Consider the following 25,547-nt stretch of genomic DNA (forward strand, 5'->3'; position numbering starts at 1 on the left):
CCCCAAAGAGTTTGTCCGAGTTTCTCCTCACAGTCCCAATATATACTGGTAGGCTTATTGGCTTCTGATCATAGGATTTAGACTGTAAGCTCCAGTGGGGCAGGTACTGATGTGAATGATTACATATTCTCTGTACAGAGCTGCATAATATGACTGATGCCATATAAATTAAAAAAAATATTACACAATGATGTCTGCAGAGTCTTCTACTATATTTAAGTGCACAATGAGCACTCAGATGTCCATTACATAATAGTGTGGTATGGGCAGATATATACAAAGTATGCACTGGACAGTGTTGTGTGTGCAGTGTTGTCTTGTACATTCCAGCACACTGTGTGCACACTGCCTGCTGGGCATTCCAACACAGTGAGGTCTGTGCACAGCTACCCAGTGCATTGCACTGCAGTCTCCTGATTGGTCACACAACCCCCCAATCACAGGCAGCCAGATCTCCTGCCCCACTTCCCATGAAAAAGTTTGAATGACTCAAATAGCGGCGTATGTGTGACACTGGGGGGACTGCGGTGCACACATGGCGCAGACACGGTCCTGGTGCTCTACTCTGTCCATCATAAGGAGGATGATCCCACTACTGCTGTCTGCCGTGGGTCTGACCGCCGCTGCTGCAGCACTGAGCCCAGAGAAGAGCCTGGTGTGGGGGCCAGGACTGCGGGCTGGAATAACTCTGCCCGTCAGATACTTCTACATACAGGCTGTGAGCAGCACCGGGCACAACGTCACCTCCTCCCCAGGTAATCACATAGGTATCTAATGTATACATGGTGCCCTGGTGATCAGTGAGTGTACCCTGCACTGCCCAGGTCAATCTGTGCCAGACAGATCCGGTACTGAGAGACTTGTCTCCTCCCTCTGACGCCTCCACAAAGGCTTCTTCATACTTTGCTTTTAACGCTGTCGCTGCTTTCTTACTAATGCTAACTACCTATCATCATTGTATGGGAGCAATGCGATCCAGTTCTATCATCACTGTACGGCAGCAATGCGATCCAGTTCTATCATCACTGTACGGCAGCAATGCGATCCAGTTCTATCATCACTGTATAGAAGCAATGTGATACAGTTCTATCATCACTGTATAGAAGCAATGTGATACAGTTCTATCATCACTGTATAGAAGCAATGTGATGCAGTTCTATCATCACTGTATGGCAGCAATGCGATACAGTTTAATCCAGTTGCTGCAGTTTGTAGCCACCTACAGATGTCTGTGGCTAGTGGTTATGTAGTTGTACATACTGCAGTGCAAAGTAGCCTTCTATATCCTGGTATTTTTTAGAGTCTGGATCTTTGTCTCCCAGACAGCTCATTTATCTCAGACATTTAAGCTATTTACCCAGTCAGTGTTACTAAATAATTCTGCCTCTGTGCAAGACCTGTTATAAATCTAAAATAGGAGATCACTCGGAGATGAGTTAAGAAGGATGTTTGCAGTGAGGAAAGGCAATTCCCCAAAAAGTTAGATGGAAAGTATCGCATAACAAAATATCTCCATTTAATCCAGTTAGCCACAAGTAACTGCACTAATCTTATAGCTGCAAGATTCTGCTTTCTGCTCTGGGCTACCAACAGGTTTGACCCCAGAATATCAACTTCTTGCCCCCACTCATCCTCTCTCTGGTTTTTACTACCTCCTGCATCTGTGCTTTGTTTTATTGGAGCTTTGGGGGTTGGGGCTCTTTCTGCTGTTATTTAAGTACAGTCTTAAGTATGCAGACCAGTAGGAAGCAGCCCCCTCTCTGCTATTGATCTGCACTGAAACCCAACCCCATTATGCGGCCAACTATTGGGCCAATCTGTGGGGCCTTTGTCTATACCCTAGCTGTAGTAATAGCCTTCACTTTACTTCTAACATATCTGCTGCCTAAAGTTAAAGCAGCAATCCCATGAAAAAAATCAGATTTGTTTTGTTAACATAAATCACGGTGGGGGAGCTATAAGAATGTTCATGTTTACCATTTTACACAGTTTTTTTCCCCTTCAGGTTGCCATTAATGATTTACGATTCTGAACTACCATGGCAAACACTGGCACATGATGTAGTGAGCAGAGAGGCTTTGGAATGCCTCTCTGAGCTCTTTCTGCACTGTGACATCCTCTTTATTCCCCCTCTGCCATCACATGCCATGCTGAGAGCTGTGAGCCTGTGCAGCAGACTGACTGCGTTTGTTTCTGGCAGCCATGTTTGTTTGCCAACCAGAGCTTTTGAAAAGGATATAATTATTTGTAGGGGGATAGCTAAGAAATATTCTAAGAAATCCGATGCATGCTTAAAAGGTATTTAAAAATAAATATTCTATAGGGGGTTGCTGCTTTAATTGTGAAATAGTTTCAGTATTAATGTGCCCAGTAATGTGCCTATCTAGTATTATGCCACTAACCTGCCGTTAGTAAGGTGCAAGCATTCACATTGAAAGTAAAATGCCACAAAGATGCCCATAACATGCTTGGCACTAATAAAATGCAGATAACATGTGATCAGTAGTAAAATAACACTGATATGCCCTTCAGTAGTAGTATATAGGGGCATATTCAATTGTTGGCGTTACTGCCTAAAGTAACGCGGCGCACGCACTATTACCGTCATTACGGTAATAGTGCGCGTAAATACCTTTTTTATGGTACATTTCTCGCTGGATTTCAACGCAGGGAGCTGCGAGCTGAAATCCGGCTTAGTATTACCGTAATAACGGTAATACTTTTTCCGCGGCGGAAAACGCCAACAATTGAATATGCCCCATAGACTCCTTCTGGAACACTTGTCAAGACCAAGGTCACTGGGGACGCTGTCACTATGTCATAGACAGGTATGCCGTGTCTGTAGCTATGCATCTCTTAATGCAAATTATAACCTGTATCATCCGTTTAGTTTCCTTTATTAAGATACATGTGTGACACACTTTAATTACTCTATATTTTCATAACAGTGGTCCTGAATTGTGAGTAGGAGATCAACGTTTGCTGTCCTTTTCTAAACAGTGCTAAAACAATGGTTGCTATGGGCAACACCACCTTTTGTGTAGAGCTACCAGTGGAACAGTACAACATATATATTACCTCCCAACATGTTTTATTTTGTAAGTAGTTATTCTGGATTAAAAAAAAAACACAAAACTAACCTTTTTCCTGTGTTCCTCCTTCTAGGGAATACATCGTTTAAGGTAATAATTAGAGCGCTCTCTCCAAAAGAGTATATCCGAATCCATGTACCTGATCCTCTGGATAGAAATGACGGCTCGTTCCTGATGAGGTACCGCATGTACGGGAGTGTCAACGAGGGGCTGGTGATTGAAGTGCGCCATAATGACAAGCATGTCGCCCAGTCACCATATATACTGAAAGGTATTGTAATAGAACAACACATCCATCCCAGTGCATCACTGTGTCCACACTTTGTTTTAGAAACATACTTTGATGACACGTAAAGGCCCAAATCTCCCAACTCTCCTACCAATATTACCACAAGGGTCCCTTTTGCGGGGCCCTCGGCGTCCCGAAAGGGTAACTTCTAGTGCAGCAGAACGGTGCAGCTTGCTCCATTAATCTACATCTTGACCACATAAAAATAAGCACCAATCATATTAAACACTTTCTAAGAAGAGATAAAGTGTAAGTGAAACGCGTGTGGTATTGGCTAGTTATGAGGTTCCAATGGGAGGGACCATGCTTTTTGTTAGTTGGGGAGAGGAAGGAGTTTTGAGAAAATATTGTAAGGAGCCTGGAATTCCCTGTTACTGGTTTATTCTCAGCCCAAGTATGCCTATAGGCTCTTAATTTTGTTTTTACAAATGCACCTGCTTAAAATGTGTTCCTTACATCTACAAGTGTTTTCAGAAAAATAATTTGTTAAACATTGTCACAATATTGTGTAAACCTGTATATCATTTAAAAGCGTTTATATATTGCGTTGTTTTAAAACCCTGGACCTCCGCCGTTTTCAGTTTACAGATTCAGTTGCTGTGGACCTCTGGTTGCAAGCTTCCATAATTGTCCATGAGCGCTGGATAAGCAGAATTAGAAATGATAGTCAGGTCCAGTCTGTCTGTCTGCAACTCTCTTCCTATCAGGAAATAACATTTCTAGCCCTTCATCATCATCATCATCACCATTTATTTATATAGCGCCACTGATTCCACAGCGCTGTACAGAGAACTCATTAACATCAGTCCCTGCCCCATTGGAGCTTACAGTCTAAATTCCCTAACATACACACACAGACAGACAGACAGAGAGAGACTAGGGTCAATTTTGATAGTAGCCAATTAACCTATCAGTATGTTTTTGGAGTGTGGGAGGAAACCAGAGCAACCGGAGGAAACCCACGCAAACACGGGGAGAACATACAAACTTCTCACAGATAAGGCCATGGTCGGGAATTGAACTCATAATCCCAGTGCTGTAATGCAGAAGTGCTAACCACTTAGCCACCGTGCTCTATATAAATGGTTATGGGGGCTTGTGACCAGCGTTCCCCCGTAGTGGGACTCTACTGAATTGAAGTAACGGTGGGGTCCCCTTCCCTGGGGGACGATTTAAAATAACACATTAACATAGAAAAGCCATTTATTGCCTCAATGACAGTTGTTTACTAATAATTTCTGCTGAGTACCTGGCACCCTACTGACAATAATTCGCTTTCACCCTTTTCTACTTCCTAATGACGTAGAAAACCCCTTTGTTGCGTACAACAAGTAATAGATATAAATGAGTTGGTATTTAGTGCATCGGTTAAGAAGCTATATACGGGAGCTTGCAAATCTCCATATGCAAATAAAACAACTAAAAACAAAAAAAAAGCGCTAAAAAACCCAAAGCACTATATAAAAAAAAATCTGAAAGTCTTTCACAAATCACCACTATAAACGTAAATATGTTTAATGTGATAAAATCAAATAAACCACATATAGTACATAAATATTACATGTAAAGTACATATCAAACATAAAACAATAACAATTAACACCTAAGAGTAGTATAAAACCTGATATATTCAGACATCGGTATTATCACAAGAACTGAGGTTGCTTTACAAACCTCACGAATAACATAAAGGGGATCATTTTTGCAAAGGTTCTTATGAGCTTTGAAAAAAGTGATCTAGGGCTTTATAATGGTATAAAACCTCAGTGCACTGAAAACTACAGTGAGTCAACGAGTGATCCCAGATTAAATATTCACTAGCCACATCATAGCGACTTAAATGTAATAATCCCACTGATGCCCCGGAGAGAAGATAAACCAAATTCCATATAGGAATTTAGATTCTGAAGGAACAGAAACAACAGGGTTCCAAATGGAAAATATCCATAAATATATATCAATAAATATAATAAAAAGTGTTTATTTGTATTCAATTTCATTTCATGCTGCTAATTAATATTTAATTGCATAGAAACGTTTAATTAAAGATTCAAGATTGTGTACCACATTAAATAAACTCCTTTTCTTTTTTGTGCTATTAAACTTAGCTTAGTTGTAGCACTCCATGTTAGATACTTGAAGGTTATTCTAGGTAATTAAATACTAGGTTCAACAACTCCTATATTAATATATAAAAATTGGTGCAACTTAAAAACTTTCTCTATACTTATGTTCAAGATAAACTCAGAATATCTTCAAAAAAATGCCTGGCTCTTGAGCCTATCATTGATTTGCATTTAGCAGTGAAAACAATTAAGCACCAAATTCAGTTTCAAGGATTTTATGTACACAGATAATCCGAAACCACTCAGCTAATTATTACAGTGATGTTTTGAAACTTAATATTTTACCTTTGTCTCTAAACAATATTATGTGAAGGTGTGGTGATACATTAACATTTCTTGCTACTTAATGTATTTTGAAATGATAGAGGGCTCTGTCGTGGCTTGTTCAAGATATGGGAGAGGATAGATTTGTTGTAATCGCTGCTCACCGCCATGTCTCCTTGTAAATTCTGTGGCTTGCATTTCCCTTACAAGCCACCAAATCCCAAGCTGCAGAACCTAAGCCCTATAATTCATGTTATGATCAGCCATGGAAAGGGAATGACCATAGGTGAGACGTGAGCCAAGTTTCAAAGTATAGAGATGATAGAAGCACATAGTGCATGAAGCCTTCTTGTCTTCTGAGCCAATATTAATGTGAATGCAGTTCTCTGATCTAAATCAGATTGTTCACCTGTATGTGTCAGTTTATCAGTTATGAGCTCATCAGCTGGAGAGAAATAAATACACTGCATGGTTTGCGTGTACAATTAGCTCTGCTTTATTAGTTACAAGTCCATATCTATATAGCAAAAATCACATATTACAGAAAACTATGCCCCAAAAGGTTTTAACCACCCATGCTTCATTTAAACAGATTTTGCTACATTCTCACATTTTTACACAGGAATACTCCCCAGGGGGGAGTTGGCTTATCTCCTGTGCTGTCATATTCAAGGTCATGAGCACAGTCTCCTGCAAACAATGAATAACTCCTACAAACTAGCTGTATCTAATCTGTCTTTAAGCTATAAGAGAACAAAATGGCTATAAGGCAACAAGGTGGCGTCAGCTTAGCAAAATCACATTTCTCACAGTCTATCAATTCACTAGAAACCAGCGACGCCACTGAGACACAAACTGACTGGAGGAAGCCATTTTGTGGGCTGGACCAAATTCATGAGAATGCAATTTATCCGTTTACTGGGATCCACTGAGGTAAAATACTAAAGAACATGTTACCAAGCAGGTATCAATGACATTAAACATTAAATTAAACTAACCATAATGTCGGAAACCAATATGGAACCGATGAATTGGAAAATATTTTAGTGTATTGACCTTACATCGTTACTACAGTAGTATAGAGATCTGCGCCCGCAGCTGGCCCAAGCAGCATGAGATTCACAATATTTAGCAGATAAATTTTGCTGGCTATCCCAGCTAAAGAAACATAATTTTGACTGGATGAATAGATTTTATAGCAGAGGTTTGATTCATGTGCTGTTGTTTTTTAACTGACTGATACAAGGAGACGGTGGGTCTGATACAACATGGAACATAAGCGTGACGTGCAATTGAAAGAATCGCACACATGTGTGTGCATATGTACACCGTATTTATCATCATCATCACCATTTATTTATATAGCGCCACTAATTCCGCAACGCTGTACAGAGAACTCACTCACATCAGTCCCTGCCCCATTGGGGCTTACAGTCTAAATTCCCTAACACACAGACAGACAGACACACAGACTAGGGTCAATTTGTTAGCAGCCAATTACCTACCAGTATGTTTTTGGAGTGTATTCAGTGTTGAAGATGCCTCCTAGTCTGAATGAATAGCAGATGCGTCCTCTTTACAAACAACAGAACCCTCAGACACTTACATCCAACTTGCGAACATTTATAAAAAGCATTTTTTAATGTTGTGAACGCAGTTGCTATGAAGCATCTTTAAACTTGAATAACCTAATACAGCAGTAATAACTTCCCGACATGTGCAAAAATTATGTATTTTTGTCTTTGTTACAGCACCTCATTGTGTACGTTCATAACCAGAGTAAGCGCAGTGCGGAAAAATGTGAAGATACACTACACAAACAGGCGCATGTCTCACTCTCATTACAGTTATAGACTCGTTTTGCCTTCACTCTGTAAATATTTAGCACTTGTTAAAATGAACTAGTTGTAATTTAATTTTGCCAGTTGCAAAGTAGAGTGAATTCTCTATAACAAACATAGGCAACCTATGTCATGCCAACTGCTGGGGAACTACAAGTCGCAGCATTCCCTGCCGGCCTATAATTTTGATGGGAACCAGAGACATCAGAGGTAGCAGTTATCATATTATCAAAATCAAACATTTTAATAAATGAATAAACTCCTTCATAACCTTTTTTTTTAAAAAAAAATAATTTTTGTATTTTAAAATCTCTACACTTATTGCAGGGGGAGTGGTATTATAATAATATATAATAACTTGTAACCAGTTTATCTTTTAAGTAAGTGGCTTTTCTAATTACAAACTGGGTTTATCCAGCAATAAAAAAAAGTTCTAACTTCCATTCATATCCCTATTAAACCTTGTTATAATTTAGAAATCTTATCTGTATCGGCTTTCCCTCTCGGTACCAATGATAACTCTGAATCAGTCCCACAGTGTAGTAACACACACACTGCACTTATACACACACACACAAACACACATACATATACAAACTAGGGATGAGCGCACTCGGATTTATGAAATCCGAGCCCACCCGAACGTTGCGGATCCGAGTCGGATCCGAGACAGATCCGGGTATTGGCGCCAAATTCAAATGTGAAACTGAGGCTCTGACTCATAATCCCGTTGTCGGATCTCGCGATACTCGGATCCTATAAATTCCCCGCTAGTCGCCGCCATCTTCACTCGGGCATTGATCAGGGTAGAGGGAGGGTGTGTTAGGTGGTCCTCTGTCCTGGTAGATCTCGTGCTGTGCTGTTTAGTTCTGTGCTGTGCTGTGCTGTGCTGTGCTGTGCTGTGTTCTGCAGTATCAGTCCAGTGGTGCTGTGTGCTGTGCTCTGTCCTTCTGAGGTCAGTGGTGCTGCTGGGTCCTGTGCTGTGTCCTGTTCAGTCCAGTGGTGCTGTGTCCTGTGCTCTGTGCTTCTAAGGGCATAGTTATTTCCCCAATATTCCCCTGTGTTTAAAAAAATAAAAAAAAGTTTTTTTAAAAAATACCACTACTTAAATTTATTTTAATTACCACAAAATTTGCACAACCAATCCTGCAGTATAAGCCCATTGGTACTGCAATATTACCAAGTTCACACATTCAGCAGTAAAAGTCCAGTGGTACTGCAATATTACAAAGTTTACACATTCTGCAGTATCAGTCCAGTGGTGCTGTGTCCTGTGCTCTGTCCTGCTGAGTTCCGTAGTGCTGCTGGGTCCTGTGCCGTGTCCTGTTCAGTCCAGTGGTGCTGTGTCCTGTGCTCTGTGCTTCTAAGGGCATAGTTATTTCCCCATTATTCCCAAGTTTTTAAAAAATAAAAAAAAGTAAAAAAAAATAAAAAATTTAAAAAAAAATAAATAAATATAATAATTATAACTAAATTTGCAAAACCAATCCAGCAGTATAAGTCCATTGGTACTGCAATATTACCAAGTTCACACATTCTGCAGTATCTTGTGCTACATATAATGGAGACCAAAAATTTGGAGGATAAAGTAGGGAAAGATCAAGACCCACTTCCTCCTAATGCTGAAGCTGCTGCCACTAGTCATGACATAGACGATGAAATGCCATCAACGTCGTCTTCCAAGCCCGATGCCCAATCTCGTAGTACCGGGCATGTAAAATCCAAAAAGCCCAAGTTAAGAAAAAGTAGCAAAAAGAGAAACTTAAAATCATCTGAGGAGAAACGTAAAGTTGCCAATATGCCATTTACGACACGGAGTGGCAAGGAACGGCTTAGGCCCTGGCCCGTGTTCATGACTAGTGGTTCAGCTTCACCCACGGATCTTAGCCCTCCTCCTCCTCCCCCCCCTACAAAAAATTGAAGAGAGTTATGCTGTCAGCAACAAAACAGCAAACAACTCTGCCTTCTAAAGAGAAATTATCACAAATCCACAAGGCGAGTCCAAGGATGTTGGTGGTTGTCAAGCCTGACCTTCCCATCACTGTACGGGAAGAGGTGGCTCGGGAGGAGGCTATTGATGATGTAGCTGGCGCTGTGGAGGAACTTGATGATGAGGATGGTGATGTGGTTATTGTAAATGAGGCACCAGGGGGGGAAACAGCTGATGTCCATGGGATGAAAAAGCCCATCGTCATGCCTGGTCAGAAGACCAAAAAATGCACCTCTTCGGTCTGGAGTTATTTTTATCCAAATCCAGACAACCAATGTATGGCCATATGTAGCTTATGTAAAGCTCAAATAAGCAGGGGTAAGGATCTTGCCCACCTAGGAACATCCTCCCTTATACGTCACCTGAATAACCTTCATAGTTCAGTGGTTAGTTCAGGAACTGGGGCTAGGACCCTCATCGGTACAGGGACACCTAAATCCCGTGGTCCAGTGGGATACACACCAGCAACACCCTCCTCGTCAACTTCCTCCACAATCTCCATCAGATTCAGTCCTGCAGCCCAAGTCAGCAGCCAGACTGAGTCCTCCTCAATACGGGATTCATCCGAGGAATCCTGCAGCGGTACGCCTACTACTGCCACTGCTGCTGTTGCTGCTGTTAGTCGGTCATCTTCCCAGAGGGGAAGTCGTAAGACCGCTAAGTCTTTCACAAAACAATTGACCGTCCAACAGTCGTTTGCCATGACCACAAAATACGATAGTAGTCACCCTATTGCAAAGCGTATAACTGCGGCTGTAACTGCAATGTTGGTGTTAGACGTGCGCCCGGTGTCCGCCATCAGTGGAGTGGGATTTAGAGGGTTGATGGAGGTATTGTGTCCCCGGTACCAAATCCCCTCGAGATTCCACTTCACTAGGCAGGCGATACCAAAAATGTACAGAGAAGTACGATCAAGTGTCCTCAGTGCTCTTAAAAATGCGGTTGTACCCACTGTCCACTTAACCACGGACATGTGGACAAGTGGTTCTGGGCAAACGAAGGACTATATGACTGTGACAGCCCACTGGGTAGATGCATCCCCTTCCGCAGCAACAGCAACAGCTGCATCAGTAGCAGCATCTACAAAATGGCTGCTCATGCAAAGGCAGGCAACATTGTGTATTACAGGCTTTAATAAGAGGCACAACGCTGACAACATATTAGAGAAAATGAGGGAAATTATCTCCCAGTGGCTTACCCCACTTAGACTCTCATGGGGATTTGTGGTGTCAGACAATGCCAGTAACATTGTGCGGGCATTAAATATGGGCAATTTCCAGCACGTCCCATGTTTTGCCCACACCATTAATTTGGTGGTGCAGCATTACCTCAAGAGTGACAGGGGTGTGCAGGAGATGCTTGCGGTGGCGCGCAAAATTGCTGGACACTTTCGGCATTCAGCCAGTGCCTACCGCAGACTAGAGGCACATCAAAAAAGCATGAACCTGCCCTGCCATCACCTCAAACAAGAGGTTGTGACGCGCTGGAACTCCACCCTCTATATGCTGCAGAGGATGGAGGAGCAGCAAAAGGCCATTCAGGCCTACACAGCCACCTACGACATAGGCAAAGGAGTGGGGATGCGCCTCAGTCAAGCGCAGTGGAGACTAATTTCCGTGTTGTGCAAGGTTCTGCAGCCATTTGAACTTGCCACACGAGAAGTCAGTTCCGACACTGCCAGCTTAAGTCAGGTCATTCCCCTGATCAGGCTGTTGCAGAAGCAGCTGGAGAAAGTGAGGGAGGAGCTGGTAAGCCATTGCGATTACACCAAGCATGTAGCTCTTGTGGATGTAGCCCTTCGTACGCTTTGCCAGGATCCGAGGGTGGTCACTCTTTTAAAGTCAGAGGAATACATTCTGGCCACCGTGCTCGATCCTCGGTTTAAAGCGTATGTTGTGTCTCTGTTTCCGGCGGACACAAGTCTACAGCGGTGCAAAGACCTGCTGGTCAGGAGATTGTCCTCTGAAGAGGACCGTGACATGCCAACAGCTCCACCCTCATTTTCTTCCACATCTATGGCTGCGAGGAAAAAGCTCAGTTTTCCCAAAAGAGGCACTGGCGGGGATGCTGATAACATCTGGTCCGGACTGAAGGACCTGCCAACCATTGCAGACATGTCTACTCTCGCTGCATTGGATGCTGTCACAATAGAAAAAATTGTGGATGATTACTTTGCTGACACCATCCAAGTAGACATGTCAGACAGTCCATATTGTTACTGGCAGGAAAAAAAGGCAGTTTGGAAGCCCCTGTACAAACTGGCTCTATTTTACCTGAGTTGTCCCCCCTCCAGTGTGTACTCGGAAAGAGTTTTTAGTGCAGCGGGGAACCTGGTCAGTGAGCGGCGAAGGAGGTTGCTTCCTCACAACGTTGAAAAAATGATGTTTATAAAAATGAATAATCAATTCCTCAATGAAGTACAGCACTGCCCTCCAGATACTACAGAGGGACCTGTGGTTGTGGAGTCCAGCGGGGACGAATTGATAATGTGTGATGAGGAGGAAGTACACACTGTAGGGGGAGAGGAATCAGAGGTTGAGGATGAGGACGACATCTTGCCTCAGTAGAGCCTGTTTAGTCTGTACAGGGAGAGATGAATAGCTTTTTTGGTGTGGGGGCCCAAATAAACCAATCATTTCAGCCAAAGTTGTTTGGTAGGCCCTGTCGCTGAAATGATTGGTTTGTTAAAGTGTGCATGTCCTATTTCAACAACATAAGGGTGGGTGTGAGGGCCCAAGGACAATTCCATCTTGGAACTTTTTTTTTGGCATTATATGACCAATCAACAGTCGTTTGCCATGTTCAAAAAGTAAAACCAAATTTTAAAAAATTCAAGAAATTAAACCAAAAGTAAAATGCCGTGTCATAATTTAAAACAAGAGGTATTGACGTGCTCTAAAACTACTGTATTGTTGTTTATATTTTATAAACACTACACTTGAAAGCTTGAGTCTTTCAATAAAAAAGTAACTGTCCATTGCACGAATATTTGCAACAGGGACAATTTTAGGGTTAAGAAAGCCAACTAATAACACTTCGACGCTGTCTGTCTTTATAAACACTACACTTGGAAGTTGGAGGAGGTATTGTGGCCCCGGCACCAAATTTACTACCGGGGCCACTCCACTGTGCAGTCCATATTTAGGTGTATCAGATATTAAACAACGGTGACAGTTGATGCCCAATTTTTTAATTATATTGTGGCCTCGGTACCAAATTGTGTACCGGGGCCACCACACTACGCAGTCCAGATACTTGTTTGGTGGAATTCAGACCAGTTGAGGGTTTTATTATTATATTGTGGGGACCACTCTATCTATACCACACTACAACTCTATACCACTCTATTTCATACTTTAATTCTATTTAATACTTTAATTCTATTTCATACTTTAATTCTATTTAATACTTTAATTCTATTTCATACTTTAATTCTATTTAATACTTTAATTCTATTACTAATTACCATAAAGAGGAACTGCCGCTTCTATTTAATACTTTAATTCTATTAGTAGTTACCATAAAGAGGAACAAAATAAACCAATTTTACCAAAAGTATAATATGACTTAGACTTACAAACACTACACTTGAAAGATGGTGCCTTTAAATGAAAAAGTCAGTCTTCATTGCACGACTATGTGCAACAGGGACAGTTTTTTGGTTTACAAAGTCAACCAATAACACTTGGACCCTGTCTGTCTTTAACATACTTGATGGGATCTCAATGACGAATTGTCTGTACCATGTTTGGAGGAGGTATTGTGGCCCCGGTATCAAATTGGGTACCGGGGCCACCCCACTACGCAGTCCAGATACTTGTTTGGTGGAATTCTGACACGTGGAGGGTGTATTTATTTTATTGTGGCCCCGGTATCAAATTGGGTACCGGGGCCACCCCACTACGCAGTCCAGATACTTGTTTGGTGGAATTCTGACACGTGGAGGGTTTTTTAATTATATTGTGGCCTCGGTACCAAATTGTGTACCGGGGCCACCACACTACGCAGTCAAGATAGATAGATGCGTATCATAGATAAAGTACATTCAGTGGTGTGGGGCAAATTGAAAAATATTCAAAATGCACTGACATTATCAAAAACAAGAGGTTGTCACACGCTAAAACTCCAACATGTATATGATGGAGAGGATGGAGGAGCAGCCGTATGTGTAGTGTAATGCAGACCTGTTGAAGGTTTTTTATATATTTTATTGTGGTGCCCAGTGCCCACTCCTCTAGGCAGTCCAGGTACATTTATTGGTGCGATTCATAAAAGTTCAGGGTTTTTAATATATTGTGGTGACCCACTCCTCTACGCAGTCCAGGTACATTTATTGGTGCGATTCATAAACGTTGATGGTTTTCTTATTATATATATTGTGGTGACCCACTCCTCTACGCAGTCCAGGTACATTTATTGGTGCGATTCATAAAAGTTCAGGGTTTTTAATATATATTGTGGTGACCCACTCCTCTACGCAGTCCAGGTACATTTATTGGTGCGATTCATAAAAGTTCAGGGTTTTTAATATATATTGTGGTGACCCACTCCTCTACGCAGTCCAGGTACATTTATTGGTGCGATTCATAAAAGTTCAGGGTTTTTAATATATTGTGGTGACCCACTCCTCTACGCAGTCCAGGTACATTTATTGGTGCGAATCAAACTAGTTGATGGTTTTCTTATTATATATATTGTGGTGACCCACTCCTCTACGCAGTCCAGGTACATTTATTGGTGCGAATCAAACAAGTTGATGGTTTTCTTATTATATATATTGTGGTGACCCACTCCTCTACGCAGTCCAGGTACATTTATTGGTGCGATTCATAAAAGTTCAGGGTTTTTAATATATATTGTGGTGACCCACTCCTCTACGCAGTCCAGGTACATTTATTGGTGCGATTCATAAAAGTTCAGGGTTTTTAATATATATTGTGGTGACCCACTCCTCTACGCAGTCCAGGTACATTTATTGGTGCGAATCAAACAAGTTGATGGTTTTCTTATTATATATATATTGTGGTGACCCACTCCTCTACGCAGTCCAGGTACATTTATTGGTGCGATTCATAAAAGTTCAGGGTTTTTAATATATTGTGGTGACCCACTCCTCTACGCAGTCCAGGTACATTTATTGGTGCGAATCAAACAAGTTGATGGTTTTCTTATTATATATATTGTGGTGACCCACTCCTCTACGCAGTCCAGGTACATTTATTGGTGCGATTCATAAAAGTTCAGGGTTTTTAATATATTGTGGTGACCCACTCCTCTACGCAGTCCAGGTACATTTATTGGTGCGATTCATAAAAGTTCAGGGTTTTTAATATATATTGTGGTGACCCACTCCTCTACGCAGTCCAGGTACATTTATTGGTGCGAATCATAAAAGTTCAGGGTTTTTAATATATATTGTGGTGACCCACTCCTCTACGCAGTCCAGAAAGATACCTTGTTGCAACGTTTTGGACTAATAACTATATTGTGAGGTGTTCAGAATACACTGTAAATTAGTGGAAATGCTTGTTATTGAATGTTATTGAGGTTAATAATAGCCTAGGAGTGAAAATAAGCCCAAAAACTTGATTTTTAAACTTTTTATGTTTTTTTCCAAAAAAATCCGAATCCAAAACCTTAAATCCGAACCGAGACCTTTCGTCAAGTGTTTTGCGAGACAAATCCGAACCCCAAAAATAACGAAAATCCGGATCCAAAACACAAAACACGAGACCTCAAAAGTCGCCGGTGCACATCCCTAATACAAACACACACACACACTGCACTTATACACACACACTGCACTTATACATACATACACACTGCACTAATACACAGGTAAACACACACTGCACTTATACATACACAAACACACATACTACACTTATACACACACACTGCACTTATACATACCTCCCACACTGCACTTATACATACACACACTGCACTAATACACAGGTGGACACACACAGTGCACTTATACACACACACACTGCACTTCTACACATGTAGACACAGACACTGCACTTATACACACGCTGCACTTATACACACACACACACTGCACTTATATACACACACAGACACATTGCGCTAATACACAGGTACACACACAGTACACTAATACACACACAGTGCAGTAATACACAGATACACACAAATAATTTAATTTAATGGAAAGGAACGAATAGGATCGACTTCATTTTTTTGTTACAGTGAATCTTGTTTTCAACATCATGGGACGTTGCTTCTTGTGGCCTACTGGTTGTATCGGCATTGGTAGATTTATTGGTTAAGATTGTTCATCTTACAACAAGACAATAACATGTGATCTTAAAATAAAAGTGCAGTTTAATATTTGGGGCTTCTGTTGTTTTTGTTTTCTGTTTAGGACCAGTTTACCATGAGTACTGTGACTGCCCAGAAGAAGACCCTGACGTTTGGCAGCAGACTTTTTCTTGCCCGACCACAGAAGCTCAGATCTCCAAAGACTTTGCTCCGTTTCCAAGTATAGACCTCACCAGAATGCTGGAGGAAGTCCCCAGGAGGTTTGCAGAAAAACGTGGCGCCATAGTTCATTACACTGTTCTCAGTAATCAAATCTATCGGCGCTCCTTGGGCAAGTACACAGACTTCAAAATGTTCTCCGATGAAATATTGCAGTCACTGGCAAGAAAGGTATCAGTATGCCAAGATTCATTCAAAATCCAAGCAATAGTGTTCTTGCCAGGCGTGAACAAGACTTGTTCTTATTTTTAGATAGTGGTGGCTTATATTTGAAATATATCTTTCCTGAGGGCAGATACCGGCACGTATGAATCACCCATTCGTGGTGGTGTCTGAAGTTCTTTAACAATTAATCATCCTTTACACATTTCTTTTAGGTACACCTGCCTGATTTTGAATTCTATATCAATGTGGGAGATTGGCCGGTGGAACACCGAAAGGCAAACGACACCCCTGGGCCGTTGCCAATGATCTCTTGGTGCGGCTCTGTCGATTCTACAGACATCATTCTTCCAACTTACGATATTACTCATTCAACTCTTGAAGCGCTCCGCGGTGTCACCAATGACCTTCTGTCCATCCAGGGCCACACCAGTAAATATCTTAAATTGTTGTTATAGAGTGCTTGCCTCTGGAATGCCAGCAGAATTGTTGGGCTTGAGTTAATATTCATAAAATCTTACTACAATGCACAATAGTTAATTGCAACATTCCTATTGGTCAGTGACCATGTCATGACTTTGCAAATAAATTTAATTTCCGATAATATGTCTTCTTAAAGTAGTGTTATATGGAATGGTTTGAGATCCCAACCTCGGACAAACCTTTTGGGTTCAGATTACTGGGACTATCAAGATCACCTGAGCCCAAGTTCTTGCCTCTTTGTCCTGATTTAATTGTAAAAAATTAAGTTACAATAGCCTGATGTTGTGCATTCCTGATCACGAGGGTCACCAGCCATAAAATACAAGCTAGCTTCTAGCATAGAGCTATGAATAAAATTCTCAATTATATACATAAAATTCTAAGGTGTTTATATATTTGTGATCATGGTATTCGTAAAGGCAACTTCATTTCTAGATTTAGTGGACCTTTTAATATTTTTTACGACCTTTTGGAAATTTGAAACAAATATTTTCTTCTGAAACTTCACGTATGGAAGAGTAGTGGTCCTACAGTCCAGACCTCAGGTGCTTACCAGAAATAGTTGTTCAGAAGACCAAGTCCAGAGAAATATTCTAGGTCTATGGCTATAGAGGTGATATGTTTACAATCATAGGGCCTGATTCATTAAGGATCTTAAATTAAGAAGTATCTTATTTCAGTCTCCTGGACAAAACCATGTTACAATGCAAGGGGTGCAAACTAGTTTTCTGTTTTGCACATAAGTTAAATACTGCCTGTTTTGCTCATGTAACACACAAATATCAACTTTAAATTTCAGTGTACACATAAGCTGTCAAGTATTTGTGTGCTACATGAAAAACAGTCAGTATTTAACTTATGTGCAAAACAGAATACTAATTTGCACCCCTTGCATTGTAACATGGTTTTGTCCAGGAGACTTAAATAAGATACTTCTTAATTTAAGATCCTTAATGAATCAGGCCCATAGTGTGTACAAACTGTTTACAGACATGAAAACCTTATTTTTAGTTTCTGTGTGTTTAAGGTCCTTCATGGGACAACAAAACTGAACAGGCCTTTTTCAGAGGAAGAGACAGCCGAGAAGAACGTCTTCAGCTTGTCCGAATGTCTAAGAACTACCCAGAGCTGCTGGATGCCGGTATCACGGGGTACTTCTTCTTTCGCGAGTTGGAGGAACAGCTGGGAAAAGCTTCACTTGTTGGATTCTTTGATTTCTTTAAAGTGAGTTTTAATCTGCTGAGTGGTCTTCTGGAAACTGCTTCAATAGACGGCAACTGTTCTGACTTCTAATGCCGTATGTCATTTACTCACTAACCTTTTCTTATTATCTGAATACACGTTAAATAGTCAACACATTCATTTACTTATTGATGCAAAAATGGAAATTTTTGTACGTTAAACGAGTGAAATAAGTTGTGTTTTGCCATAGACAGAACCACCAGTTGTGGTTGTGTGGTCTGTTTGTTCAGTGTCTCCATATAAAACAAATCATAGAACATAAAAAGCATCTAATTATGAGTATCGCCGAAAACAATCTTCTTGATAAGAGAAATTGGAAAAAGATCCCCATTTTTATTCCAAAGAGATACCCAATATACTTCATCATTGTGGAGGAGCCCAGCTGTCTAGAAGCAGATGTGTCCCGTCTTCTGCTGGATAATTCTGCTAATATAATTTATAATCATCATTTATTTATATAGAGCGACTAATTCCACAGCGCTGTACAGAGAACTCATCCACATCAGTCCCTGCCCCATTGGAGCTTACAGTCTAAATTCCCTAACATACACACACTCACACACAGACAGACAGAAACGGACAGAAAGAGACTAGGCTCAATTTTTTTGATAGCAGCCAATTAACCTACCAGTATGTTTTTGGAGTGTGGGAGGAAACCGGAGCACCCGGAGGAAACCCACGCATCAACAGGGAGAACATACAAACTCCACACAGATAAGGCCATAGTCGGGAATCAAACTCATGACCCCAGTGCTGTGAGGCAGAAGTGCTAACCACTAGACAACTGTGCTGCCCATAATCTCTAGCTTAATGTGGTCCACTCAGTGTAGGAATTGTTTTCTGGATGATGCAGCAGGAGGGAGGTTAGTTGAGGGACTGTCTGCACCCTTGTTGGATTCCTTTAGATGTTTGGTCCTCCAGTAATATATTTGAGCCTACCGTAGAGGCAATGAAGGTTCCCTAAGTTTTAAGAGAGAAATGTCTGAATGTGGGCAATTAATATAAGAGAAGATCAGACAAGTCCAACAATATCATTACATTATTAGAATAGAAGAAGAGGAGCAGGAAGAAAGTGGATTATCTCACATGTTGTTGTGAAGAAAATGATCTTAATAACCTCTGATACAATCCCTTCTATATTACTACCACGTATGTTATATTTTACACAATTCTCCAATCATCTGGATAAACAATATCGCCAGTATCTTATTAAGAAGGAATCATAGGGTTTGATGTGTACAATTTAAAGAAGACGGGTCTCTCGCTACTGAAATGGGCAGAATTCATGGGATTAGGGGTGATTTTTAAGGAGGTTATACAGAGTGGGCAACCTGGAAGTAATTTATTAAAAAAGACCATTATTATTATTATCTTTAATTTATAAGGCGCCACAAAGGGTCCGCAGCGCCATACATGACATATACAGAAAACTGAGCCATGACACAACATGATACAGGAAGAACAAAAAATTAACAAAAATATATATACACACACACACACACACACTCACACGTAACATGGTAATGCAAATCAAATTATTTCTGGTACAATGAGTGAAAGTGATGGTAGAAATCAGCGAGAAGTAGGCTGAAGCTTAAGAAAACAGGGCTAGGGAAGCAGGCCAAGAGGTACAGAGGGTGATGGAATAGAAGAAGGAGCACAAAAGGAAAGAGAGCCCTGCTCCTGAGAGCTTACATCCTAAAGGGAAGGCGGAGACACAAATAGGGTGGTACTAACTGGGGGAGAGAGCCGGGACAAGGGGAGTTAGGAGGAGGACTGATAGACTTGAATAAAGAAATGAGTCTTAAGGGCACGCTTGAAGCCTTTGAGAGTAGATGCTAACCTGATGGAACGGGGAAGATTGTTCCACAGCTGGGAAGCAGCCCGGACAACTTTCGGAGTGTGCTTTTATTGGTCGTTATTTATAAAGTGACCTGGTAAAATTACATGGATGGGATAATTGAACGTTATGTTTCTTGTACCGTTTATTACTTAGGAGACATAAAAAATCCTCTATGGTATTAAATGTTGCCTTTCACAGTACAAATACCAGGTGAACGTGGATGGCACCGTGGCAGCGTACAGGTTCCCATATCTCATGTTGGGGGACAGCCTGGTACTGAAACAAGACTCTCCATACTATGAGCACTTCTACAGCCTGCTGAAGCCAGGGAAACACTACATCCCAATAAAACGGAATCTTGGGGATTTGATAGAAAAGATAAAGTGGGCTAAGGTGAGTACTGTATTATTTAGAGGGACCCTAACTTGAATTGTGCCCAACCTAGGGGAATGCATATGCTATATATAGTTTTATGTTTTACCTCTTTTTGATTGAAAAAGTAGGTTTATTTTGCATAAAGTACAAAAAACACATACGATACATTATATTCAAGTGCACACAGTACACCATAAAACATAGTCATGCATACATCTTAGTACAATACAAGGCATCAAGTACAAGATATAACATCCTACACTATACATCAAGTACTGCACTAACCATTCAACCTTTAAACATCATAACATTTCTCCTCTGTGCAGACTGAGCAAAGGTTGGGTCTGCTGCCTGTCACATTCCTTTATGACCTGGTCACACCCGTAAGACATCATAGTCAGTCCTTAGATCAGTTGCTGAGATGGACCTACCTACTGTCGGGCTTTTACTCTACATGTAGAATGTAAACCAATAGTCTATGATAGTCCTTGGTGACCTGTGGCTCTCCAGGTGTTGTGAAACTACAAGCCCCAGCATGCTTTACCGGCAGATAGCCAGCCGATAGCTGGCAGTGCATGCTGGGACATGTAGTTGTTTCACAACATCTGGAGAGTCAGAGGTTGGCCAGGCCTGGTCTGTGGTCTGTGAGATTGGTGTGCTGGTTTTGACCAGAATATTGATGTTATTTTGTGCTCTGCACTCTGACTTTCCTGTATTTTGTTGTATTTAAATAAAATGTTTATTTTATTTAATATTTATCGTCTGATTAGACTTTTTGGGCCTAATTCTAATATGACGCCCTGTTCTTCTCATGTCCATAGGCACAAAATCTGAAATTTTATTTAGCCTGATATTATTCTATTGTGAACATTATAACAGTGAATAAAATACATCTTGTCTGACGCAAATAGTTTCATATATCTACATGGTAGTGGAAGGAGTAAATGCTGGATACTTTTATAAAAGAGTGAGTTATGACACTTTTATATTTTGGTTATATATGCACCATAGACCCAAAGAGGACTGCATAATCCTGGCCCCCTGAAGATGTAGGCCCTCTGCTAGAGGGTGTATCTAACCAATGATTAAAATATGGTGGGATTATATTCTCAAAATAGACCACTTGCAACCTTTATGCACATTTAAGCGAAAGAAAATTATTCCCCACAATCCCCATCTATGGGGCAGCTTCAATTAGCCGCAAGATGTCTCGAAAATGAGTGGAGACTTCTGTGCTGTATTAGCCGGCAAGGTGGGCAGACGGATATTGTGGCAAAGTCCTGCCACACCTGGCAGCTAATTGAATCTGCCCCCATGTATCAGATATCTCCATTACATTAGTTTATCATCTTCCTGACATACCTGCACTGGCTTATTTCTTGCAGTCATGTGATCTGTGTATTATCTGACAGCCCTGATTATTGTAAGACTTTTGGCATTAACTAGTAACGTTTTGTTTGTTTATTCCAGGAAAACGATGAACAAGTAAGAAAAATAGCCAAGGAAGGGCAGTCTCTTGCCCGGGAGTTGCTGCAGCCTCACCGACTCTTCTGTTACTATTACAAAGTCTTCCAGGTGAGAAATACGTAACATGAACCTTAAAAACCTGTCAGTTCCCTTATCTGTGTCATTCTGTCAACTCTAATTTTAGTTCTTCATTTCCTTTAAATGTTGGTACTTGTGAGGATCGTTGTCATTTGTAATTGTGGCCTTATCACTGTCTAAGATCTCATCTGTACAAAAACAGAGACCATAGGTATAGATAAGGTGTTCACGTGCAGCACTGGAGCCAGTTCAGACACATCCTACTTCCTGTATAGTACATTCTGCTTACACGCAACGTTCCGTTACCTGACCTCCAGTGCTGGTGATCCTACTAACAGGGATAGATAGGGTGTTCATGTGCAGCACTGGAGCCAGTTCAGACACATCCTACTTCCTGTATAGTACATACTGCTTACACGCAACGTTCCGTTACCTAACCTCCAGTGCTGGTGATCCTACTAACAGGGATAGATAGGGTGTTCACGTGCAGCACTGGAGCCAGTTCAGACACATCCTACTTCCTGTATAATACATACTGCTTACACGCAACGTTCCGTTACCTGACCTCCAGTGCTGGTGATCCTACTAACAGGGATAGATAGGGTGTTCATGTGCAGCACTGGAGCCAGTTCAGACACATCCTACTTCCTGTATAGTACATACTGCTTACACGCAACGTTCCGTTACCTGACCTCCAGTGCTAGTGATCCTACTAACAGGGATAGATAGGGTGTTCACGTGCAGCACTGGAGCCAATTCAGACACATCCTACTTCCTGTATAATACATACTGCTTACACGCAACGTTCCGTTACCTGACCTCCAGTGCTGGTGATCCTACTAACAGGGATAGATAGGGTGTTCACGTGCAGCACTGGAGCCAGTTCAGACACATCCTACTTCCTGTATAGGACATACTGCTTGCACGCAACGTTCCGTTACCTGACCTCCAGGGCTGGTGATCCTACTAACAGGGATAGATAGGGTGTTCACGTGCAGCACTGGAGCCAGTTCAGACACATCCTACTTCCTGTATAGTACATACTGCATGCACGCAACGTTCCGTTACCTGACCTCCAGTGCTGGTGATCCTACTAACAGGGATAGATAGGGTGTTCACGTGCAGCACTGGAGCCAGTTCAGACACATCCTACTTCCTGTATAGTACATACTGCATGCACGCAACGTTCTGTTACCTGACCTCCAGTGCTGGTGATCCTACTAACAGGGATAGATAGGGTGTTCACGTGCAGCACTGGAGCTAGTTCAGACACATCCTACTTCCCGTATAGTACGTACTGCTTGCACGCAATGTTCCGTTACCTAACCTCCAGTGCTGGTGATCCTACTAACAGGGATAGATAGGGTGTTCACATGCAGCACTGGAGCCAGTTCAGACACATCCTACTTCCTGTATAGTACATACTTCTTGCACGCAACGTTCCGTTACCTGACCTCCAGTGCTGGTGATCCTACTAACAGGGATAGATAGAGTGTTCACGTGCAGCACTGGAGCCAGTTCAGACACATCCTACTTCCCGTATAGTACATACTGCTTACACGCAACGTTCCGTTACCTGACCTCCAGTGCTGGTGATCCTACTAACAGGGATAGATAGGGTGTTCACGTGCAGCACTGGAGCCAGTTCAGACACATCCTACTTCCTGTATAGTACATACTGCATGCACGCAACGTTCCGTTACCTGACCTCCAGTGCTGGTGATCCTACTAACAGGGATAGATAGGGTGTTCACGTGCAGCACTGGAGCCAGTTCAGACACATCCTACTTCCTGTATAGTACATACTGCATGCACGCAACGTTCTGTTACCTGACCTCCAGTGCTGGTGATCCTACTAACAGGGATAGATAGAGTGTTCACGTGCAGCACTGGAGCCAGTTCAGACACATCCTACTTCCCGTATAGTACATACTGCTTACACGCAACGTTCCGTTACCTGACCTCCAGTGCTGGTGATCCTACTAACAGGGATAGATAAGGTGTTCACGTGCAGCACTGGAGCCAGTTCAGACACATCCTACTTCCTGTATAGTACATACTGCATGTACGCAACGTTCTGTTACCTGACCTCCAGTGCTGGTGATCCTACTAACAGGGATAGATAGGGTGTTCACGTGCAGCACTGGAGCTAGTTCAGACACATCCTACTTCCCGTATAGTACGTACTGCTTGCACGCAACGTTCTGTTACCTGACCTCCAGTGCTGGTGATCCTACTAACAGGGATAGATAGGGTGTTCACGTGCAGCACTGGAGCCAGTTCAGACACATCCTACTTCCTGTATAGTACGTACTGCTTGCACGCAACGTTCTGTTACCTGACCTCCAGTGCTGGTGATCCTACTAACAGGGATAGATAGGGTGTTCACATGCAGCACTGGAGCCAGTTCAGACACATCCTACTTCCTGTATAGTACGTACTGCTTGCACGCAACGTTCCGTTACCTGACCTCCAGTGCTGGTGATCCTACTAACAGGGATAGATAGGGTGTTCACGTGCAGCACTGGAGCCAGTTCAGACACATCCTACTTCCTGTATAGGACATACTGCTTGCACGCAACGTTCCGTTACCTGACCTCCAGTACTGGTGATCCTACTAACAGGGATCACGTTATTCTGGGGTGACGTTATTCTTAATCAGCACATTCGCTGCATTATTCAAACTGTCTTTCTGTGCTGTCTAATTTCCATCTGTGGATATAGTAATTTTAAATATCAACATTTTCAGATGTATGCCGAGCGTCAGACAAGCCGCCCCGAGATCCGGGATAAAATGGAGCACGTCCCTCAGCCGGATGACAATACCGCCCTGTGTAACTGCCACAGAAGCAGGATGAATAAAGAGGAGCTGTGATTCCTCTCGGAGCAGCGAGGGAAGATTTGGCCTTATCTTGCTGTACTACAAAGCGCTACTGCTCGGGCCTATTGCTGACATTACCTGGCTTCAATCATGTACTAGATCGTTCCTTAGTGATATTCTTACACGTAACTGTAACCAGTTCTATTGGAATGTCACATTCAGCCATAACTGTCCTCAAATCTCTATTCCATATAACAAGTATTATCCTTGTGATGCGAGGTGGATTGAGGTAGCAGCTGCCACGGCTGAGATTGCTGCTGTTGTAATGGTGCCAGGTGGACAGTAAGTTGCATCCATCAGGAATCACTGTGATACACACAAACGCCAAGGGCTGGAGTCCAGGCTTTGGCTTTCTCCATCTCTATAACAAGGTAGCGCCTCATACCTGGTGGGCTGTACATCGTCCTCAGCCTGATACACACTCCGTGTTCTATGGTGATCTCCCATTGGAGGAAAAGGAAAGCTGAAGAACTCTATCTAGCCAATCGTGAAGGACGTAGTGTTTTTTTTGTTTTTTGTCTTTTAAATGACAGTAACTTGTTCAAATGCTGCTGCCAATGTACAGATTTGTATTTGCTATTTTGTAAAATGAAGTAATAATAAAGGATGGTTTTGTATGAGGATTAAGTAGTCTTCCCTGATTAATAATAATTTGGAGCGAAAAGGGTTGTTTAAAACAAATAAACGCAAAGGCAGATATTGATGAGGGTTATCCACCTTCAGACGATTTTAATTTACTGGTTGGTACATGCCACCCTGCAGCTTTTATTAAATGCACTACGGTATTTTTTCCGTGCTTTTTATCCATGTTTTTGTATCATCAGGAGATGGCATTTGGTGGGTCTGGGATACAGCAAAAAAAAAAGTGCTATTAAAAAAACAACAACAAGAAAACCTGTGCCGTGTG

At 41.8% G+C, this 25,547-nt stretch overlaps 1 protein-coding gene across 1 annotated transcript; it reads left to right on the plus strand.

Moving 5' to 3' along the window:
• The first annotated feature begins 443 nt into the window (after positions 1-443).
• POGLUT3 (protein O-glucosyltransferase 3) lies at positions 444-25,263 on the plus strand. Its single transcript, XM_075198898.1, has 8 exons — positions 444-755; positions 3,166-3,363; positions 15,994-16,280; positions 16,487-16,703; positions 17,782-17,978; positions 20,038-20,232; positions 21,685-21,789; positions 24,509-25,263. The coding sequence occupies exons 1-8, from the start codon at positions 536-538 to the stop codon at positions 24,632-24,634; spliced, it is 1,545 nt and encodes a 514-aa protein (XP_075054999.1). The 5' UTR covers positions 444-535; the 3' UTR covers positions 24,635-25,263.
• Positions 25,264-25,547: the final 284 nt, after the last annotated feature.

The sequence above is a fragment of the Mixophyes fleayi genome, chromosome 2 (genome assembly GCF_038048845.1).
Source record: "Mixophyes fleayi isolate aMixFle1 chromosome 2, aMixFle1.hap1, whole genome shotgun sequence".
NCBI lineage: Eukaryota > Metazoa > Chordata > Amphibia > Anura > Limnodynastidae > Mixophyes > Mixophyes fleayi.

What these genes read in the sequence shown, in the direction of transcription:
- POGLUT3 (XM_075198898.1), top strand. Translation starts at nt 536, where the DNA reads ATGGCGCAGACACGGTCCTGGTGCTCTACTCTGTCCATCATAAGGAGG. An exon ending in TGCAGTCACTGGCAAGAAAG is followed by an intron (nt 16,281 to 16,486) that starts GTATCAGTATGC and finishes CATTTCTTTTAG; the next exon opens with GTACACCTGCCTGATTTTGA. An exon ending in GATTCTTTGATTTCTTTAAA is followed by an intron (nt 17,979 to 20,037) that starts GTGAGTTTTAAT and finishes TGCCTTTCACAG; the next exon opens with TACAAATACCAGGTGAACGT.